General features: G+C 40.9%; 1 protein-coding gene across 1 annotated transcript in view; it reads right to left on the bottom strand.

Moving 5' to 3' along the window:
• tmtopsa (teleost multiple tissue opsin a) overlaps positions 1-19,589 on the bottom strand; it is a gene marked incomplete at both ends in the record, with an annotated part of 55,153 nt that extends 35,564 nt beyond the window's left edge. Inside the window, 2 exons of the mRNA XM_080459171.1 lie at positions 11,460-11,788; positions 19,217-19,589. Of these exons, the coding sequence (XP_080315297.1) occupies positions 11,460-11,788; positions 19,217-19,589 (702 nt within the window). The remainder of the gene's footprint in view (positions 1-11,459; positions 11,789-19,216) is intronic.
• Positions 19,590-20,076: the final 487 nt, after the last annotated feature.

Here is a 20,076-nt window from a genome sequence, read left to right as displayed (position 1 = left end):
AGTTATATTAAGGAATAATGAATCAAAACAAATATTTAAAAAGAACTTCAATCCCTGCGAAATGACATTTATGTACAAAACTTTGCAAACTTTTAGACTTAACTTAGCAGATAAATTCATTTTAATTTGATTTAGGGGCCATATAGTGGTTCGCACTTTCACAAATGTAACCTTTTCCATTTTCTATAGACTCCAACAACTGATTAAGCCATTTTAGTTATTGTCCCACTTTAGTTTTTTTAATTTTGTAATGCTTTAATCTGTTTTAGTGAATTTTAGTATTTTTTTTTTCAGCATCGTTAGCTGTTTTTGACTATATCCAAAATGGTTGTTGGTCATTTCCTTTTTCTTTTAGCCATTCTGGTTTTTATTGCTTTTGCTATTTTTAACCATTTTTTAGCTTAGTGGTGTTTTTATTTACACATTGTATTTTGAAAGTTTCAGGGAGTCCTTACAGAGAAACTATGGCGCCACACGCAGCTCTCGAGTCACAGTCGTTCTGTGTGAATTGTGCGTGTTTATTTTGTGTATGCCTCCCACTGTCCAAACACATATTGTTAAGCTTAATTGGTGACTGTAAACAGTCAGAGAGTCTCTCTCGCTCTCTGTGTTTGACTGGTGACCTGTTCAGAGGAGCATCCTGCTCTTGCCCGGAGTCCAATAGGATCCGGTCAAACACCTGGTTTATATAAAATTGTATTTATGGCTGGATTGATGAATTCATTCTTTTTACAGGGGTAGCAACGTCTATGTTAAAAAAACACAAAATCTTGTTTCAGGAGTGTAAATCACAGGAGCAAAATGAAAAGTCGGATTCAAATATAGAATTAAATTTCCAGTTTTGATGGAGAAAAGAAAAAAAACTACTTTATTTTGGTTTGTTTTCTCTTCCTGTGGGAATATTGACTTTCTTTTGAGATAGAAATAACCATATTTATTGATCGCTTTGGTTCAAACAAAACCTTTGAGCATATGCATGTCATTCATAATCAAGGCTTGCTACCTCAGTTTGTTGAGCATGTTGCACAACATCTGTCTCATTGTTTCACAAATGTTCCATTTTGGGTTGCTTTCTGGAGAGGCGATGAGGGATGGAGAGCAAATGGAAATGATAATGGCAACCGAGACAACTAAGGTGAAGAAGATGGATGGTTGTGGCAGTGAAAGGGAAAGAATATGTGAGTGCGGCGCATAAAAAGCTCGGAGATGTGGAAGGAGAATCATGGCAAGACAGCTTAGAAAAGAGTGAGAATGGATTGTAGGGGTATGGGCAGAAAAAGAAATGAGCCGTCGTTACACTGTGTGTTCGCGCACAAAGATTCAGACGAGTAAGCCACTGGTGGGGAAATTAGAAGGTGAGAGCATTAATGAAATACACATAGGAAAAGTATAACGTAAAAAGACAGTAAGGAAAGATAGTGGAAATGGAGCTGGAGATGGATATGGAAGGCAGGAGGAATTTAGAGAAGACAATGACGAAAAAAATCAGACCCAGCACAGCATACATCAACAGAACAAGAGCTGCACCTTTGTATCCACTTGACAGAGAACTCATTTGTGATTTAAGCATATAGCCTGGTTTCATTTTCCCACTATTCACCATTACAGCTCCTCTTAGTCAGTGGTGTGGGCAATTTTCGGCCCGAAGGGTTCGCCAAGAAGTATTTTTATGGTTGTGTCTACTCCCCTATGTAGTGACAAAAATGATGTGTGTGCATTTATTTTGTATGTTGGTAGAGTGGGTCTTTAGTTGCTGTTGCGTGAGGAACATCAGGGGTCCTAATGTGGAGCGAGAAAACAGCAGGGACAAATAACGTTGGCAGCAGCACACTTTGACGTGATCCACAGGCTGTTTTTTTTTTAAATAATCGTGACCTGAGACACAACGTGTCGTACTGGATCCCTTCTTCATTAAGGCCAGCAGCTACCGATCAGTTTCTCTGAGACTTTTTGCTGCTGTTGGCCATCAGGAGGTAAACATGAACTTGAGAAAAATCTTTTTCTTGCACTTCTTAGACACATATGTGTTGCCTGAAGTTTGGAGAACTGATACATTTACTTTCAGTCATCTCTGTGGGAACTTATCAAAAGCATATAACTTGAAGATAATTATACTTTATATCATCAAGTACATTATGTAGGCTGTGCTATAGTAAATCATGTCACCAAGGCATGTTATAAAGTTAGTTTTTCAAGCTAATATATAGAAAAAGAAGGGGTCCCGCTTGTTTCATTGTGAGAAAACATTGTTTCTTTATGGAGTTTGCATGTTATCACTGTGGGTCTTCCATATATTTCGGTATTGTGTAAGTGATTTGGCTCTCTAAATTGAATAAAGACCCCATTAACAAATAATTATATGGAGCTTTGGGAAGAAACCCAAAGCTTAAAAGCAAGCAGTTCCTCCATCCTGCAGTTGAAACTACAATATTTCATATTGACAGTCGTCATTAATAACTGTTTGATTGACCCGGATTCATTGCATGCACAACCCCACATGAAGCCTTTGTTACATTGTCTCATAAGGTAATTTAACATGAGAAAATCCTACTACACTAATTTTCTATGTCTAGCACGCACGCACGCACGCACGCACGCACGCACGCACGCACGCACGCACGCACGCACGCACGCACGCACGCACGCACGCACGCACGCACGCACGCACGCACGCACGCACGCACGCAAGGTGGAATATCCTAGGGGTCTGATTAAAACTTACAAAAAGCTGCCTGCGAGCTAAAATCTCCTGGGATGCCCAAAGCTGAGTGTTTTTTACCTCCATATCATCAAGTCGGCCGTCTCCTCCTCATTGCAGTATCCTTGAGGACATTAGTTTAAGTTTAGTGGGCACATTTATTCGGCTAAAATATGGACTGGTTCGATTCTAGACGCCGAGTTTCAAGAATATTCTGACCTGATGTCGTCTTGATTTGTTGAATTTTTATGCTAACTCCACGAGCAAACCTGTCAAGTGTTGGTCATTATAGTTATCCTGGACTTCATGTTTGTTGTATTTATTTCCATGATGAATCATGTCGGTGGCAGCTTCACTGATTGCGGTTGAAACATAAAAGTACTGTACAAGGTTGTCTATTTAAAATACACACAAAAAAATATGCTAAGAAATATGCAAATTGTGTTTGAAAAGTTTCTCTTTCTTAACTATTTGCATACCACTGCAGGTAGGTTTGTGGATGTAGGAGGAGGCACAAGTGTCATTTCTTAATCCAAAGCACGGCCTCCAATTTGCATTAAAATTCCCCCTCTGGTGCAGTCCTCGCCTATTTGTGTGAGATATGATAGCAGGTCACGGAATTATCAAATGGGTTGAAGTGGAGGGGAGATCTGCTTTTGGCCGATGACATTGATCAGTGCAAGGTCACCACTTGTCATTTCGGCAAACACAAAATTAGGACCCAGCAGTCACAGTCTGTCACTCTCCTCCATCTCTTCCCCCCTCCCTCCTCTTTATGGCACTTTCATCTCTCTCTGCCCTCATTGCTTCCTCATGATATCTTCATCTCCCTCCCTGTCTCCACCTCTACCTCCCCTGCCACATTGCCTTCAGGATGCTGGAGAAGTATTTTAGCACTTAAGAGAGTACGACTCGACATCCACTGTGACACATGAGTCACGTAATGAATTCAGACTGAGGGTAAAGATTCTGAGCCAGGGGAAAGTGAGGTCTGGTTATCTCACCAAAAACCACTTGATGGGTGTCTCTGTGTGCGTCTGCATGTTTTGTTCTTCTTTTTCTGTTTTAATACATATCACTTTAGGCTTGATGTATCTATGTGGCTCTGCTGAAGCAGCGATTCATGAGAAAATGCTCCTTGTTGACGTGTTTGTTGTTGAATGGAAAATCAGTGAGGCCTTTGCTGAAGTTGAGGGAATCATGAATTACAGAAGCTAACGGTCTTCACTTGAATATCATCACTTTTTGCCTCCTGAACTCTGGCAACAATTACTAGTCACCAGATGATTATGTGTCTCAATTCCTGATCTGCTTTAACATCTCAATCCCAATTGTAATATGAAGGTAAATTATGTTAAACCTGACATGTAAATCATAGCGAATCAAGCTGTTGCTTATTAAAGCCTATTTTCAGTTACAAGCGCACCGCTCGTGTTGTGCCTTTGTGATAAAAAACAAAACAAAACAAAACAAAAAAAGCATTTCACGGCTCTCTCACAATGTTTTTGTCTTATCTTACAAACTTGTAATGTGTCGGTGTGAGAAGACAAGTGCAGTAAGAGGCTCAGCACACTAATCCCCTTATTATTCTCAGCATATTGTGCTTACCGCTCAGGGATGCACTACCCTTAAGTGATATACAGTCGTCACAGTGGTGTATTAGATATTCAATCTCTACCCAGTTTCACATCCTGACCGAGCAGCCACTGATTATACAGCTATAGAATAATTAATTCATTGTTAATTGACAAGCTATTGTGTGTTGCTTGGTAAAGTTTGTTGCATCTTTTGAGACGATTGAGGTTAGTGGGTCTCATCTTTTTAATACATTTGAATTTACCTGTTAAAATGCATAAACACTGCCGTGAGTCTGCACCTGTGATGCCACTGAGACATTTACAAAAATAGAGCCACTTGGGATCTCAACTAAGAAGTATTGTGTTTTGCAAACCGCCATGTTTAGCCCTGCTAACAAGCATTTATTTCTTTCAATAAATATGGACGGCCGCCATCTATCTGTCTGCTCTATGCCCTTCGTCTGACTGAGGGGCGACAGCCAATCGCAGCTGATTTTGGAAAAGAAGCAGGGTGCTCCTTGAACATTTCCCAAGTACATGATCTGGCAAACACAGAGAGACAGACTATCACACACACACTCACACAGAATTGTAGTCACACACACACTGGGAGAACATGGACGCTCCACACAGATAGGCCTCCGAGCCCAGAATAGAAGTCCAGAGACTTTTATTGTGACTCTAAAGTGTTAACAACTACACCACCTTGTATCTTTGATTATGCTTTAGATACTTCATGATGATGTTTTCGTTTAATTCTGGGTTTTTTTTCTGTCTATGGAAGTAACACTCTCATCTGTTAGGATTTCATGTTCAAAGTTAGTTATTCTGCAAGCCAAACTTAAATTGCTGAAGAAACTAAGATGCATAACTGTTGAGTGAATGTAAAAACTGTGCATTGCATTGAACCTCAATTTGATATGTATTAATTTGTACAAGGAGAGAAAAACTTTTCCACCAGAGCCACTGCCGCCTCAGTGCATTGTTCAAGAGGAGGTGGAAGTAAATCTTAGTAATTGTGAATCAGTGAAGCTTTACCTTACTGAGTGTTCATTAGGGTGAATTTATGTGGTTGTGTGGGTTACATAAACTTCACAAAAGTAGCACCTTGTTAAAACACAAACTTTATGTTCCGGCACATTTGATGGAGTCCTGCTTTCCCATAACCAGCAGTGCTTCATACCAGTGTTGGCAGGAGTATTCGTCAGAGGTTCAGCTCGACTAAAGGAACAAACTATGCCCTGTGTGTCTTTATAAGTAGCAAAACATTTCCATTAGTCACTCTCCACCTGTCTTCTGTCTCAACAAAACATACTTACGCTTATGACTGATTAAGGAGGATATGAAATATAAATACATGGATGGATAGAATTACTGATAATTCTGGCATCATTAAATTACCTATCGTAACACAATTTTTGATATTGTAAGATATTACATTAGGTCTTCATTGATTAACTTTTAATAAACTAAAATCTTTCTCATTGCTGGTAGCATTCTTCCCTCTCTTTGATCCTGATTCCAATTGTTTCCTTTTTCAGAGGCCAAACCACTGTTATGACTCATATTTTTTCTTATCAAACCTGACCTTTCTTTACTGTTCTCACAACCACGTTGAGTTTATAAGTCAGTGTTTGTACCATTGCTCACCATCATAATAAATCACCATCACCACTGATACAAAAAAAAAATGCTTTTTGCTCTTTTTGCTTCAGTCTTATGTCTGTTTTTGAAGCATTTTATCACTCTTGAGAGATTTTGTTGCTGGAATCCCTGACATGGTGCAACCAGTGCCTCTTGTCTGTACAGATAAAGACCTCAATTTCCTATGTGAAGGAGAAAAAAGAAAAAGAGATTGCGAGACTGACAAAGACATACAACCAGTCTGTTCATCCGTCTGTTTATCTTTACTGCCCCTTTTTGCATTTATTGTCTTAATCTGTAGCCAACAGATGATGAACAGAGTGCATTACATATGTTTAATGTTGAATTTAACACAATGCACATTTCACATTTCACATAACAGCAACATACAACATCAAACTAAGTCACATTTAGAACCCCATACACATGTTCCAAAGTTTACCATAACTGCTTCACAGATGGACAAACCGTTTTTTGGCCAGTCAGGACTCCATCCTGGCCAGTGACGCACAATAACCCGTGCTGTAGATGTCATTGTTCTGAAAGTATGTGACCACTGAAATGTCTTACAATTCACTAAAATACACATCGAAACCATGAGATGGAACAAGTATAAAATATACTTGTTTTAGAAAAAAGAATATGCTTCTTTGTGTCTCTGCCCAGCAAAGCAGAGGCTTTCTACATTCATAGAAGCACAGTGCTCCTGGGTGGAAAATAGTCAATGTCGTACATTTGGTAGTTTGCAAGTGATTCCCTGCAAACTATCAAGATGCACTGGAGCACCAACCTCATTAGCCTGGAGGGTCTACAAAAAGAGTTCAACTCCATATCTGCAGTAAGCTTTATGGAAAGAGAGAGTGGACTCAGGCATGGAAATAAATGCCTCAATTTTCCCCCTTTCGCTGTTTTGTCGTAACAATGGTGTCCCTCATACATCTTGGACAGGAACATCTAAGAGGGCTATTTACATTCTGACTACCATTCAATAGTACAACATCTGAGGGAAGTCTTGAAGACATTTGCAGTTTGTACTGTCCATGGAATCCATGAGGTTACTTCTGAATATAATGACTAGTCTCTCTGTGTCATCTGCACAAGTCTCAACAGGCTCATCAGGATGCAACACTAGCCGCCATCACATTGAACAGATTCATATAAACAGATCTCTCTACTCGGTCTGAGTACTTTACCCAGTGCTAATAAGGTGAGGTGATGAAGTAGTGAAAAATAAACCAGATATGACCCTGAAATGTAATCTGTAAAAATGTGCAAGTGGCCCAGGGTAGAAAAGAAGTGTACCATTGCATAACACAATAATGATGATGTTGAGGACCACATGATATTCCCACTCGGCCCATCCAACAAATAGAAATGAGAAAAATAAATGCATATCGATTTCGGGTTAGTTTCCATGTGGTCAACTCCAGTGAGCAGCACACAGTTAAACAGCTGATTTCAGCTCTTTTAGGCTTAAATGAACAAGTTAATTTTACGTCCTCCAGCTGGTGTTACCGCACACAATATGATGGGAGAGACTTTGTTTTACATAGCATTGTCAGTGGAAGAGAAACGGTGAGCAGCGTGGCGAGTCAATACGACCAAGAAGAAAGCACGTGTAATCTTTCACAAAGAGGGCACAAAGGAGCTGAAACTGACTTGGAGTGGATATTTGAGCAAGAAGGAAAAGCAGATAAAGACAAAGAGAGCCAGGGAAGTAACACTATTTCTTTCTCAAGTCTCCTCTTTCATCCATTCAAAGATTTCTGGTGAGGAGAGATAGCAACCAGATAAGGCGGACAAAAGACAAAAGAAAAAGCAACTGGTGAAAGAAACACAGACATTTTCCGGATGAAAAAAATCCTGAAAGGAGAGGAAAAATAATCTTCCATGCAAGAGGACCTCACTGTTGTTATTAGGTTAATCGTTATTCGCCGAGTTTCACACATGGCTGAGCAGCTTATCATGGTAGACAAAGAGTACAAGAATGCTCCTGCACCCAGATACATAGACGCTGCACACATCCACGCTCTTCACATAACTCATCGCTTGTCTACAGAAACACAATACTGACAAACTGTGTGTGTGTGTGTGTGTGTGTGTGTGTGTGTGTGTGTGTGTGTGCGTGCGTGCGTGCGCGTGTGCGTGCGCGCGCGCGTGTCACAGTGAATGTGTGTTTCTGAGTTGCTTTTCTCTGAGACAGCCAGAGCACATGCATGCTTCCATACTGTCTCCCCTTATATTTCCGCAGTCAGTCAGGGAGCGACAGTGTGTTGAATAAGCAAACACCATCTCATCGTGAAACACACACCAGCCAAACAGGTCTGAATAGGGGGGGAAAAAATCTCAGAAAACACAATCTGAATAATGTGCTCTACCCCTTCAGCCTACATCAGAAAACTACTGTTGAATATCCATGACTGTGATCGTGGCCCAATACTCCTCAAGCTTCTCTGAATAAATCTTAACCTATCACACAGAAATGAACTGGTTTGTAATGCAGCCTACACTTGTGTGTTAATTCTTTTTTTATCATTTCTGTAGGACATGGCTGCGATTACACTCAACCATGCTCATATTGTGCCACTGAGCACTGTTGCTCTCCTGAGACTATTACAAACACCTCAGTGACTCATCCTGTCGAGATAGACTACATGTTTGTCCGTTACAAAGACGGAACACTGCAGTTCATTTAGAAAACAGCTCCCTGGACTTACAACAGTGATCAGGTTGAGTGCATCTTTAAAGTAGACATCTGTGCATGCTCAGGAAAGCTGATCCATCTACTACTTTGCTTGCTGGTTAAGCTTGACGGCACAACCTGTTTAAGATAAGAATACATTTACAGTGTCCAGGTCTGACCCTGATATATATAATGAATGGAAATCTGTTGCAGAATGAAATGGGCATGTGTAGAACGATACTTGAACGAGCTACCCGTATTTAGTGGAGGCGACACAAAGCTGCCAGGATTACTGTGAGGGCAGCAGTGCCAGTGGAGACGGAACATAGATACGACGTGCTGTTCGTAGGATTGATACCCTCAGGCGTCTGTTCTGCAAGAGCTGCATGTAAGAGACTGGGATGAACTCCGGAATGTTACACACCAACCCGACTTCTGAGTCCACCTGAGGATCAGACCGTTGGAAACTTACTTGAAGGAAAAACAAGCCAAACGGCACAGAAATATTGTCCAACTTCAATTTGACTGCACTGGACTGTTCCACGAACACCATTAGAGCAACTAATTGGCTCCTTTTAGAATTACAATTAATGCTAGTTGGTAGGTTTTATTTTTATTTTGTGTCTTGTTTTGACAAAGATATGGCTACGGGCAATGGGCTTATATTCTATTCTATTTTCATGTCTTGGTAAGCAGGCATGCAACTTGACTATTCTGCTGCCTCAATATAATGACCTCACCACACCATATTGTAATGATAACTTCCTTTAAAGGTCAAAGGTTGACATGTTATTGTCCTTTTCTGCACCTCCTTTCCTGAGACTGTGACAGTGATTGTTATTGTCGTCACTTTTTTGGTTCTTAGTCTCCCCAGTGTACAAATGTGTCATCCAGTGCAACAGTATGAGTCACTGATGGGTTTTTATATTCTTCTATGTGGAATAAATAGAGGCTCTAATGTGTCTCACGTCATCCTAAATCTGAAACAAGTGCAACGTGCACTCGCTGGTCCATGGCGTTGTCTCACATCGTGAACACAAATAAAATGTGCAAGTGTGATTTTCTATTCAAAGTACAGCTCGACTACCCCAAAACCCAGACAGAGACTTTTGCAGGCACACTCGCTTTAGTGCAATACAGCTTCACTTTATGGTTCATAACTATAATTAGCTCCACTGTGAGGCAGCAGTTTAATAGTGGCGTAAACTAAATCAGTTGCAGGTTTTGGTTCAGTGGTTCAAGCCTTTGGGAGGAAGTTCTTCAAACTGAAAAGGAAAAAAATAAATGTGTTTACTCTCAGAAAGTAGCACAGTCCATGGAGTTTTTAGGAGATTTTGTTTCTGACCGCTGGACTGGAGTTTTGATCTGGATTCAGCTCTGGACTCACACAAAAATGCAGCACCAGATTGTTATTCTGACACAAGCTGAAGAAGAAAATTGTTTCTATCATACCATTGATATCTAAATTACTGTGCTACCAGAACAAAACCCCACTGCTGTTGTTATTGCTGTTTTATTTTTAACTTGTGGAAATAAATGTTTGTTTTCTAATAAGAATCCATTCAGCTGAAATGAGTTTTCATAACCTCGAATCCACATGTACTATTTATGTGACAGTGTGAAACATCCAACCCTTTGGAGACCAAAAAAAACTCTTATGATTGTAAAATCACAGAACTCAATATTAGAGAGGTTTTTTTGTGTGCTGTTTATATATTTAGTCATTTAGTCACACATCATCATTGTGCTAAAAACACTTGAAATACGTTATTAAATTTGCATGTGAGTAAGAAAAATATATATAAACTATATGTTGAGGCCACCAGATGAATTGAAGTCCAATAAGTGTTCATCAAGCCCCTTTAAAGGAAAGCAATGACAGTGCTCAGACTGCCACCCCCGCCACCCCCGCCACCCGTAAACGGATAAGCGGGAGAAAATGGATGGATGGATGGATGAACCCCGTATTGCTCCAGGACCAAAGCTGGTCTCGCCCTCCATCCTAAAGCACTGTGCCAACCAGCTGTCTCCAGTGTTTACTGACATTTTTGAAACCTCTCTGTAGACCTGTCATGTGCCAGTCTGCTTCAAGACCTCAGCCATCGTCCCAGTCCCCAAAAAGACAAAAGTCACAGGACTTTAAGACGACAGACCTATCGCCCTGACTTATGGGGAACCCAGTTGATTGCACATTTCTCATGTTGTGAGCTTTGTGTTTGCAACTCACACCAAAAGAAATCCCGTACTGTGGAAATGTACATTTTTATAGTACCTGGCAATAAAATCTTTCTGATTCTGATTCTACATTGGGTTTGAACCCTGGTTGTTGCAGGAAGGACGCTGACTGTAAGACTGAGCCAAGTCTGCAGTGCAAGTTTCAATAACTAACTGTGGTGACCCCTGAACATAGGAGCAGGCTGATAGACATTTCTGAACAGAAATGTATGAGGGATTCTACAGAGTATTTGAATGTTCATCATCCTGTTGGTTGAGCTTGTGTCTAAAGCTCAGGTGTATATATGGTTGGTTTTCGGAGCTTCACTACAGATACCTTCTGTTCTGTTGAGAGAGTAAATCACAGCAGTGGTGCTGCCGGCTATAAAACCAAAGTAGTAAGCTCGGACATAATTCAGTTGATTAATTTCATTTTATCCAGAGCCCAATCAAAACACTTGTCCTCTTACTACACTTCAAGGCAAAACTTTTACAGAGAAAAACCAAACAAATCCACTCTTGCACACTTTGATTATTTTACCTCACACTTCCTCCTGAGAAAGATTGAATTTTTCTTTTGTGTATAAAAAGTAATTAGCTCAGCTGTGTTGTGTTTCATGTTTGTGATCAGAAATCAACTCACCTGTCGAATGGCGCACAGCAGCTTCCCGTAGCAGAACACAATCACCAGGAAGGGCACGATCAGGCAGAAGACAAACAGGCAGATGATGTACGATATGTTATTTGTTGTCTTGGCCTTCCAGTCAACCGAGCAGGTGGTCCCTGGCCCCTCTGGGCCATATTGACTCCAGCCGAAGAGTGGCGGCATGGTCCAGATGAGGGAGTAGACCCAGGACAGAGTGATGCCCAGGGAGATCTTGTGGTAGTTGGAGGAGTCGGCCTCGGTGGGGCCCATCATGGTACTGTAGCGTTCATAGGAGAGGACAGCCAGGGATATCAGGGACACAATGCCTATAATGTAGACAGGACACACATACGTCACTATTATGTGTATCAGGTTGAGTTTGCTATAAAAAACAAGTGTACACTGTGTTCTTTGGTTCTTCTTTTTCCTGGATAGGGTGTTTCACATTTAATAGGATCATAAAACAGACACTGTATTTCACCGCCTGCCCAAATGTTGTTGTTTTTTCTCTCGTGATGCTATAGGTAGGAAAACTTGCACAGTCACTGTGATGAAGGGCTTTACATCGCTCTCCGAAATCAGAGGTGGTAGCTGAAATGAGCTTCACTATTTATACGTTTATATATATATATATATATATATAGATAGATATAGGGCAGTTACATGAGAAGAAAAATAATTGCCCGAGTGAAACCTGTGTTGAAGTAAAACCGACAAATTATATCACCTCATAATTCAGCTGGAATGGGCATGTCAGCAGCAGCAGCAGCAGCATAACTGCACAGCTGTACATTAAAAATAGCGATGCAACCTGTGGTGTCTCTCTTTGACAGTAGCAGTGCAGTTAAACACAACACAGAAATTATGACAAACTCCCTTATCTTCTACTACCCATTCAATGAACACACACAATGTCTTTTTTTTTTTTTTTTTAACAATTCCTCTCCTTCTTTGAGGTAGAGAGGCAGGAGCCTAAGTGTTCACGCAGACCCCCTCAGCTTATGTTGCCCTGTTTGCAGGTTTGTTTTCAAGTCATTATGATCTATGGAGCCTTTCCTAATGCTCATTGATTTTCAGCAGCAATGAGGGGACCTGATGTGCCCTCTGCTTTTAAAGGCAGTCCAGGCTGAAAGTAAAAAAAAAAAGAATGGGAGGCAGAAGGAGGGAGCCAGAGGAAGAGGTGAAAACAAATGTTAGCTTTGCAATTGAAGGCAATGGATTTGCAGTGTGTTTGGTGTTGTTTTGTTGTGTGCTTGCATCGAACAAATATACTGACCAGCCACACTGGATACATGCCTGACTGGAGCGTCTCAGTGAGTTTTACTTGTCTGTTTACCCTCAGTTATTGAACCCATGTTGCTTTTTCAGACGAGATTTCGTAACTTTGGACTTCTATTACTTCAATATTACAGAGTCAACAGAGTTTTACAACAACCCACTTGTGTTGTGGTTTGATCTTGGCTGACTCAGAGCACCCAACCCAAAATACATTCCCCGCATACTTTTGTCAGAAATGTCCCCATCCTCTGCTATTCTCTATCTGCTCCCTATGAGGTCGGAAATGGAACAGTGGGAGAAATGTCCCCCCGCCACAGCAGGTGGACATACTGTTGTCATCCTCCAGCAGAAATCTATGGAAGGAAGTGTTTACAGCTGGCTGCCATCTGTAAATACTGCTGGAGCGCAGTAACAACACTTGAAAATCTCTCATCTGTTCCCTGATGTGCGCTGTTGTGCAGAATGATGTCCTGACATAGAAAGCCTGTTTTTTAGTTGAACGTGGAAACTTTGTCTGAGCTCAGTTTACAGTGTCTATCTGAAATCTACAGATTTGATGAAATACTTGATAATAGAACTTTTCACAACATAAAATGCTTAGTACATACATTATATAATTCAAAAGAGGATATTTTGAATATATCTATAGACCATTTGGAGCACCGTTACATTTCGTGGACGTCTGTTCAGGTGTTGAATCGCAAGGCGGCGTTACCAGGCAGCTATGGAGAAATGGGGAGTTGAAACTATGATATACCACTGAAGGTTTGTTTAGAAACAGAAATCACAAGTTTTATTTTATTTTCCAAGAGATTAAACTTAGTGGCATTTGTTGCCAACCAACTTCTAAATATATGATCAAGACAATTGAAGGGATTTGTGTGGATTTACGCAAAGACTACATAGGTGAAAATCCTTTCATTGATTATAAATAGTAATTCTATTATGTATTCTCATGTATAATTAAAAGTAATATTTAACAATGAAACATAAGAGTAAAGTGTACATTAAGTACAAATTGGAGACAGTGAAAATCTTAAGCTGATTGAGGAAACTGATTCTGAAGCTTAAAGAAATGCAATTTCCTTAAATGAGAAATTCTGATTGATTTCAAAAGCCTGTTAAAGAAGAGCAAAGTTAATACAGTTCTGACTTCAGGTGCCTTCCTGAATGTAAGGATTCCTGTTTGGAATCGTGGACCGATGCTGTATTATACCTACTAATATTGGAAGTAGAAAAAGAAAAAATAAATAGAAGGAAGGAAGAAGAAGTAAATGAAAGGGGTGGGCATGAACGAAGGGAACATATCTTCGAAAAAGAAACCACATCTTAATTTTAAAAGGGAAATTGCTTATTTCTATTTGTTTAATTGATATTTCTTTATCCACTCTGATTAAAGCATTTTCACCAAGCATTTTTCTCTCATTTGGGCTTTTAAATCAGTTTGACTCAGGCTGACATATTCCATATAAGGTTCACAGATATCCATTTTTATATTGGTGCAAATTATGAGGAAGACATACTGCTTCACTTCCCAATACATAAGAAAACAGACAGGCTAAGTATTGGCCAAGAAGGGTTTTGGAGCAAAGATCATAAATTCGGCTGTGTTCTATTTGTAGTCAATTCTTTGAGGTCAAGCATTTCGGGTCAGGAACAGAGCACGTGTTGTTGTAAATCTCTGAGACCACAGAAGCATATAAATGTTCCCAGTTTCTACTAACCAGCTTTGAGTGACTGCCAAAATAAATCACACTTCAAATTTGTGCGAGCTAAGTGGCAGCTCTTCTTCGACGACTCACGTACAGAATGGAGAGCAGCGAGATTGAATACTGCAGTCATTATGTTGCACAAACCTTCTGTCCGGCTCCTCAAAACTGCTACAGCTGATTATATTTCATCACTTCTAATATGATAACTAGATTATATCAGCAGGTCCCAGATCATGTCCGACCTCCCGATGAGTACAGCACTGTCCGTTGTCACACAGCACCTTGTATAAGTCAGGAAATCTTTATTTGAGGGCATGTAATGTCATTGTGAAAGACACCCACACAACTTTGGAGGTAACTTCATAGAATCAGAAATCAAACACTACCCTCCATCCATCTTCTAGTCCTCTGGCAGGTTAAAAAGCAGCAGCTGAATCTAATATTCGGAAATGAAACATCTTATGATCTGATAATGTCTGTAATGAAAAAAGAAAGCTGATTCTTTGTTCTGCTGCCTCTGTGATGCTCCCTCACCGCTTCCATCTCATTTGTCTGTTAGAAAGTATCTGGTCTGGGATCACTCGTCTCATCGGATACTGTATATCCAGGAAAAGACCGTTTGAATGAAAAACACAGGATTGAACAAAGTCATGTTTGTTCTAAATATTCGATCTGGGTCTCTCTCTCTCTCTCTCTCTCTCTCTCTCTCTCTCTCTCTCTGTGTGTGAACTGCTGTGATGCCACAAATTCATTCAACATTCAAAATAACACAGAACTTTAATCACATTTGCAAATGTGTGACTGATGTTAATGTGATTTCATGTGATTATTCTAGACAGCTATCAGCCTCAAAACAGATTTTAGTCCCTGCTTTACAAGACCTTTAATTCACTATTTAATACCCGGGCTCATTAGCCGGCTCACTTGCTCTGACCTTTATGGTGAAGCTCCATTGTTCTGCTTTCTTTCTCCCTGCTGAGATTCCTCCGTACCAACGAACAAATGAACATCAGTCAAATCAGGTGCAGTCGGTGGAGGCACGATATCCATGTAAATATATGTTCTCTACTTTTGTACCCATATATATGCGTCGTTGCTGTTTATGGACATATGCAGTGGGGCAGTCTGGCGTCGGCGAAGAACAGAAACAGTGCGAGATGAATCGGTGACTGTTTTCAGAAACCACTGATGGCAGGAGGCAACCAGCACCTTCTGTTACCCCACTGCAGAATGAAAGTAACTACAGTGGGAGAGCTCATGCAAAAACATGAGCAGGAGTGGTGAAGCAACTAAATGAGTGAAATGATGCTGACTGATATAGGAGAAAAAAAAAGTATCTCAAGTATGTGTGTACATGTCCTTAGTGTCTTTAAAAATTGCCTTCAGCTGATATTAACCATTACAATGGAGGATCATCAGTTTTTCAAAAATCTAAAATGTCAGCAGGAGCAGGAATAAAAAAAAAAAAAAAAAACATGCTAACACTGAGCTAACGATGTCTTTTGTCACTGACAGTGATGCCCTCTAATTTGAAGGAACATCAATCACTCAAAAATACTTTCTAGAGATTCGGTGAAGACAGGCACAGTCACTTTGTCAAAATTCGCCCTCAGCATTATCCATCTACACAATCAATTTCACTTTTCCTTTCTCTGACCCTCCCTCGCTCCGTTTCTATGAACCCACTGAGGAATTACTCGTCCAGAACCAATGGAAGCTCTAATCATGACTCCGAGTCATCTTCATCCCTCTTCCTCTCTCTATCTCTCACACACAAGCTTGTCTTCCGAGGATGTTTTACTTCATAGAAGTTCTGTCAAACAGATGTTATTAAATTGGGTCCTCGTGGATGTTATTGGTAGATATCTTTAGATGGCGCTTAAACTTAATCCTGGTATAACACTCAAGATAACAAGACAGTAGATACAGTAACAGCTGCATGGTAAAAGTAACGTACCCCCCCCCCCCCCCCCCGACCCCATCTCTTCTGAAATAAAGTACCGTAATCATCCTTATCACAGGGGAAATTCAAGTAGCAGTCAAGAGTCTGACTGTCTGTCTGAAGATAGATGGATTTAAACTCTTAAGTATGAAAAAATTCAATTTTGAACAAGTTCATTAATAAACCGAGGAAATAAAAGAAACGAGTGGTGTAGTAACAAAAGCCAGGGAAGTAGAAATGTAAATAGGGCAGGGGCCTTCTTTTCAAAGTGACACAATAAGAAATACAGGAATATCTGTATCTGATGTATGAATAAATATTCACAACAACATGCCTTGAAAACACAATAAATGATCCAGACTAACCAGAAACTGTTTTTTCTCGGTAGGTTTGTTGCGAGCTTGAATTTCATAGTTGCAGCAAGTTTGAGAAGCTCTGATGTTCAACTTCGCTGTGGCGTAGATCTTTCGAAGTTGGCAGTGGCTACAAAAAAATTACAATTCAGGATATCAGACTCACTGAAGTGAAAGAGTGGAAACCCTTCATACAAGGTTTATCAGACATTTATGCAAAGTTGGTTGGAGAAAAGCTACTGTCGCTGATTCCTGAACTTGAGCATGTAATGTTTAGTCCACTTCTTTTTTATTGTATTATTATTCAGAAGAGAAGTTGAGTCCTCAGTTCGAAAATGCTTTTGTTTGGTTTTTCTCTGCCCTCTGCAATCATTGATATGTTTTCATTTCAGTAACCAATGCAATTTAGGCTTTCAAGTGAAGCTGGCCACGGAATTCAATGGATTCTATTAACTGATGTGAACGTCACTGCTGAAAACTTTAATGCATGGACATTTGATAAGAACTTTTATATGGCATTGATTTGCCTTTTTGTTCGCCTTGATTGAAGCACAGAGATCAGTGTGAATGACAGTAACTTTATGGCATGTACATCTGACTGTAAATACAAATCATTCAGGGATGAATGTACTTTTAAATTCAATCCATCTATCCACCTATCCATCTTCCATAATGCTTTATCCGATAACACTCACTTGTTGCTGGTTTCTGCAGTTGGCAAAGGCAGGCTTCACCATTGAAATGGGTTTCACCCCCGCACTTTTATTTTAACCCCTTTTGTTTTTCTCTCTTTGGACTTTGCAACAGCCTAAACGCTACAAGTCAATTCATTACCTTCAAATATCATACGAAACATGTGCTGTGATTGAGCAAACAGTGCATGTGATGTACAGTAGTAACAATGTTATAACACTGGGCTAAAGTCAGGGGGAGTATAACTCTATGTTTTCAGAATCAAATATGTCCCTTTGCTGGTCTTCAAAGGGTATTTGGTTGGCATGAAGCTTTTAAAGCAATTACAAGTGCTGATAGCAAGACAGCCTGTTCATTAAAGACCTTTAAATCAGGCCAAGGACTCCAAATGACAGAAGAACATATTTTATGCTGCATTTAATCTTTCCTCAAATTGAAGATAAAGCAGTTATTATCCACAGTTTGTTTGAATACCATAATGCCTTAAGAAATATGATATCATACAGTTACTAGTGCAAGTTTAATACAAAACTCCATATTTGCTGTGTGGCTTTAAAGCAAATGGTCTTTTTTTAGTTCTGCATGACATCGTGGCTCCGTTCCAGGTGAGTGACTGCCTGACTTATTCTCAGTTGCATCATTGTGCCCTATTTGCATCGATATCAGCACTCTCCAGCAAAAGGTAGACCAGCGTCCCTTTTCTCATTACAGATGCCCCCTGGGTGATTTTATCCTGCAACAAATGCTGGTGATGTGATGCCTCTGCCACATAGCCTGCGTGTGGAGCCGGTCTGTCTCCCCGCAGCCCCCTACAACCCTGCAGTAGCAGCAGCAGCAGCAGCAGCAGCACCGAAATGAACAGTGAGAAGGCGCCTTTCGCCTCAAGCACACATTGTAACAAGGCTTTAACGGCCATTTAATAGCGACCTGCACACATGCTTCACATACAGCAGCCAACTCACCAGCTTAGGGTCCTGTGACACCTCTTCACAGACTGTTCGTTATGACATTTGAACAAATGACTAAAGCTCCGGTATGAGCGCACGAAGTCTTATTCCATCAGATTAATTGCAGGCACATGCAGCTTTGGAAGTGACTGGAACTCATGCAGACCGATCCGGACGCAATGACCCGCACCTCGGCATGGATATATATACACAAGGCGTTTTATTACAACTTACCATCACAATCTGCACATCTGCACGTGAACGCACCGTGACAGTGGGTATGCACCCTTTTAACTTCATTATCGTCATCTTTTCCCTATTTTTGCGCGTACATAATTAAAGATTATGAATGGTTGTGCACTTTTAGCAGGACCTTTCTGGGAAGCTGCAGAATGATCACACCCAAAATCATTAAAAAAGAACATGAGACTGCGTGAGAGAAACAGAAAATAGGGGTTACAAATCGTGACTTGCAAACCGATCAAATAGCTGAAATTAGGTTATAACGCGTCTCATAGGCAGTTCTCGTTATGTTAGTATTTTATTGTGCTACGAAGGTTTGTATGGTTTTGGATGAAAGTTTGATATGCAGCTGTCCATAACACTAAGTGCGTTTTGTGAGCAGACAATCAAATATTATCTTCGTGTCTTTAAAAATCAACATATCGATGGCTCTAATGAAGCTTCACATCATCAATCCTATCAAGCGCAGAGCTCCACACAGGATCCGTGCATCAGCATTCACAAATGAATCTAAAATACAAATACAAACGGACTTACCGAAACCCATGATTACTGTCACCTTCCAAATTAAAGAATTTGTACTCACCAAAAAGGGAGTTGGCGAAGCCGTACCACACGCATCCCCCCTCTCCTATGAGCCATCTTCCCTGTGTGCTGGCCGCGAAGCTGAACGGAGTCCCGAGTACGCACACCAGCAGGTCGCTGATGGAAATGTTAATCAGGAGCAGGTTGATGGGGGACCGCAGCATCTTGTAGCGGCAGAACAGGACGAGCACCAGCAGGTTATTGAAAAGTCCCAAAGTGCCGATGAAGCCCAGGCAAACGGCCACGACGAGGTTCCCTGTCGGGGTGAGTGTGGTCCGGTATGATCCGCCCCCCAGGTGCCCTTCCCCGGCTCCGGCGCACACAGCGCTGTTGACCTCCGCGCAGCCGCTCAGGCTCACGTTGGACACGATCATGGCAGTCCGCGGTCACTGCGGCGGCACGCTGGGCGGCCACGGCGGCTAATATGTCGTTGGCATTTCTGTTGTTCTGTGTAGGGGGAAAAGAACAGAGCTGTCGCTCAAACACTTGTTGCTTTAAAAAGAAATTTCAAGTAGAAAAAAAAAAAAAAAAGTCAAGCACAACTGTGGGATAAAAGATAGTTTGTTTGTTGGGATTTCAAAACTTTTTGTCTCAGTTCAGGGGAAGTGTGGGGGGAATGTTCGAAGGATAAAAAAGAAAAAGAAAGAAAGTTTGGCTGGGCTTTGCGGCAACGTGTGTCAGCCCACAATGCAAACTGTGACTGTTTGCAGAGACGCCCCTGTCTCTCATAGACACCTTCCCTCTCTGTCCCTATTTAAATCACCGTTGCCCGCTCTCCAGCAGCTGACGTGGACGGAGGAAGCGGGGCGCGCCGGTGGTTGGGTGGGGAAGGGAGCTGCATGGAAATCCAGCCTCAGACCA

The sequence above is a fragment of the Lipophrys pholis genome, assembly GCF_963383615.2.
Source record: "Lipophrys pholis genome assembly, chromosome: 1".
Lineage (NCBI taxonomy): Eukaryota > Metazoa > Chordata > Actinopteri > Blenniiformes > Blenniidae > Lipophrys > Lipophrys pholis.
Note: the sequence above shows the minus strand (reverse complement) of the source record. Positions and strands in the feature narration are given on the sequence as shown.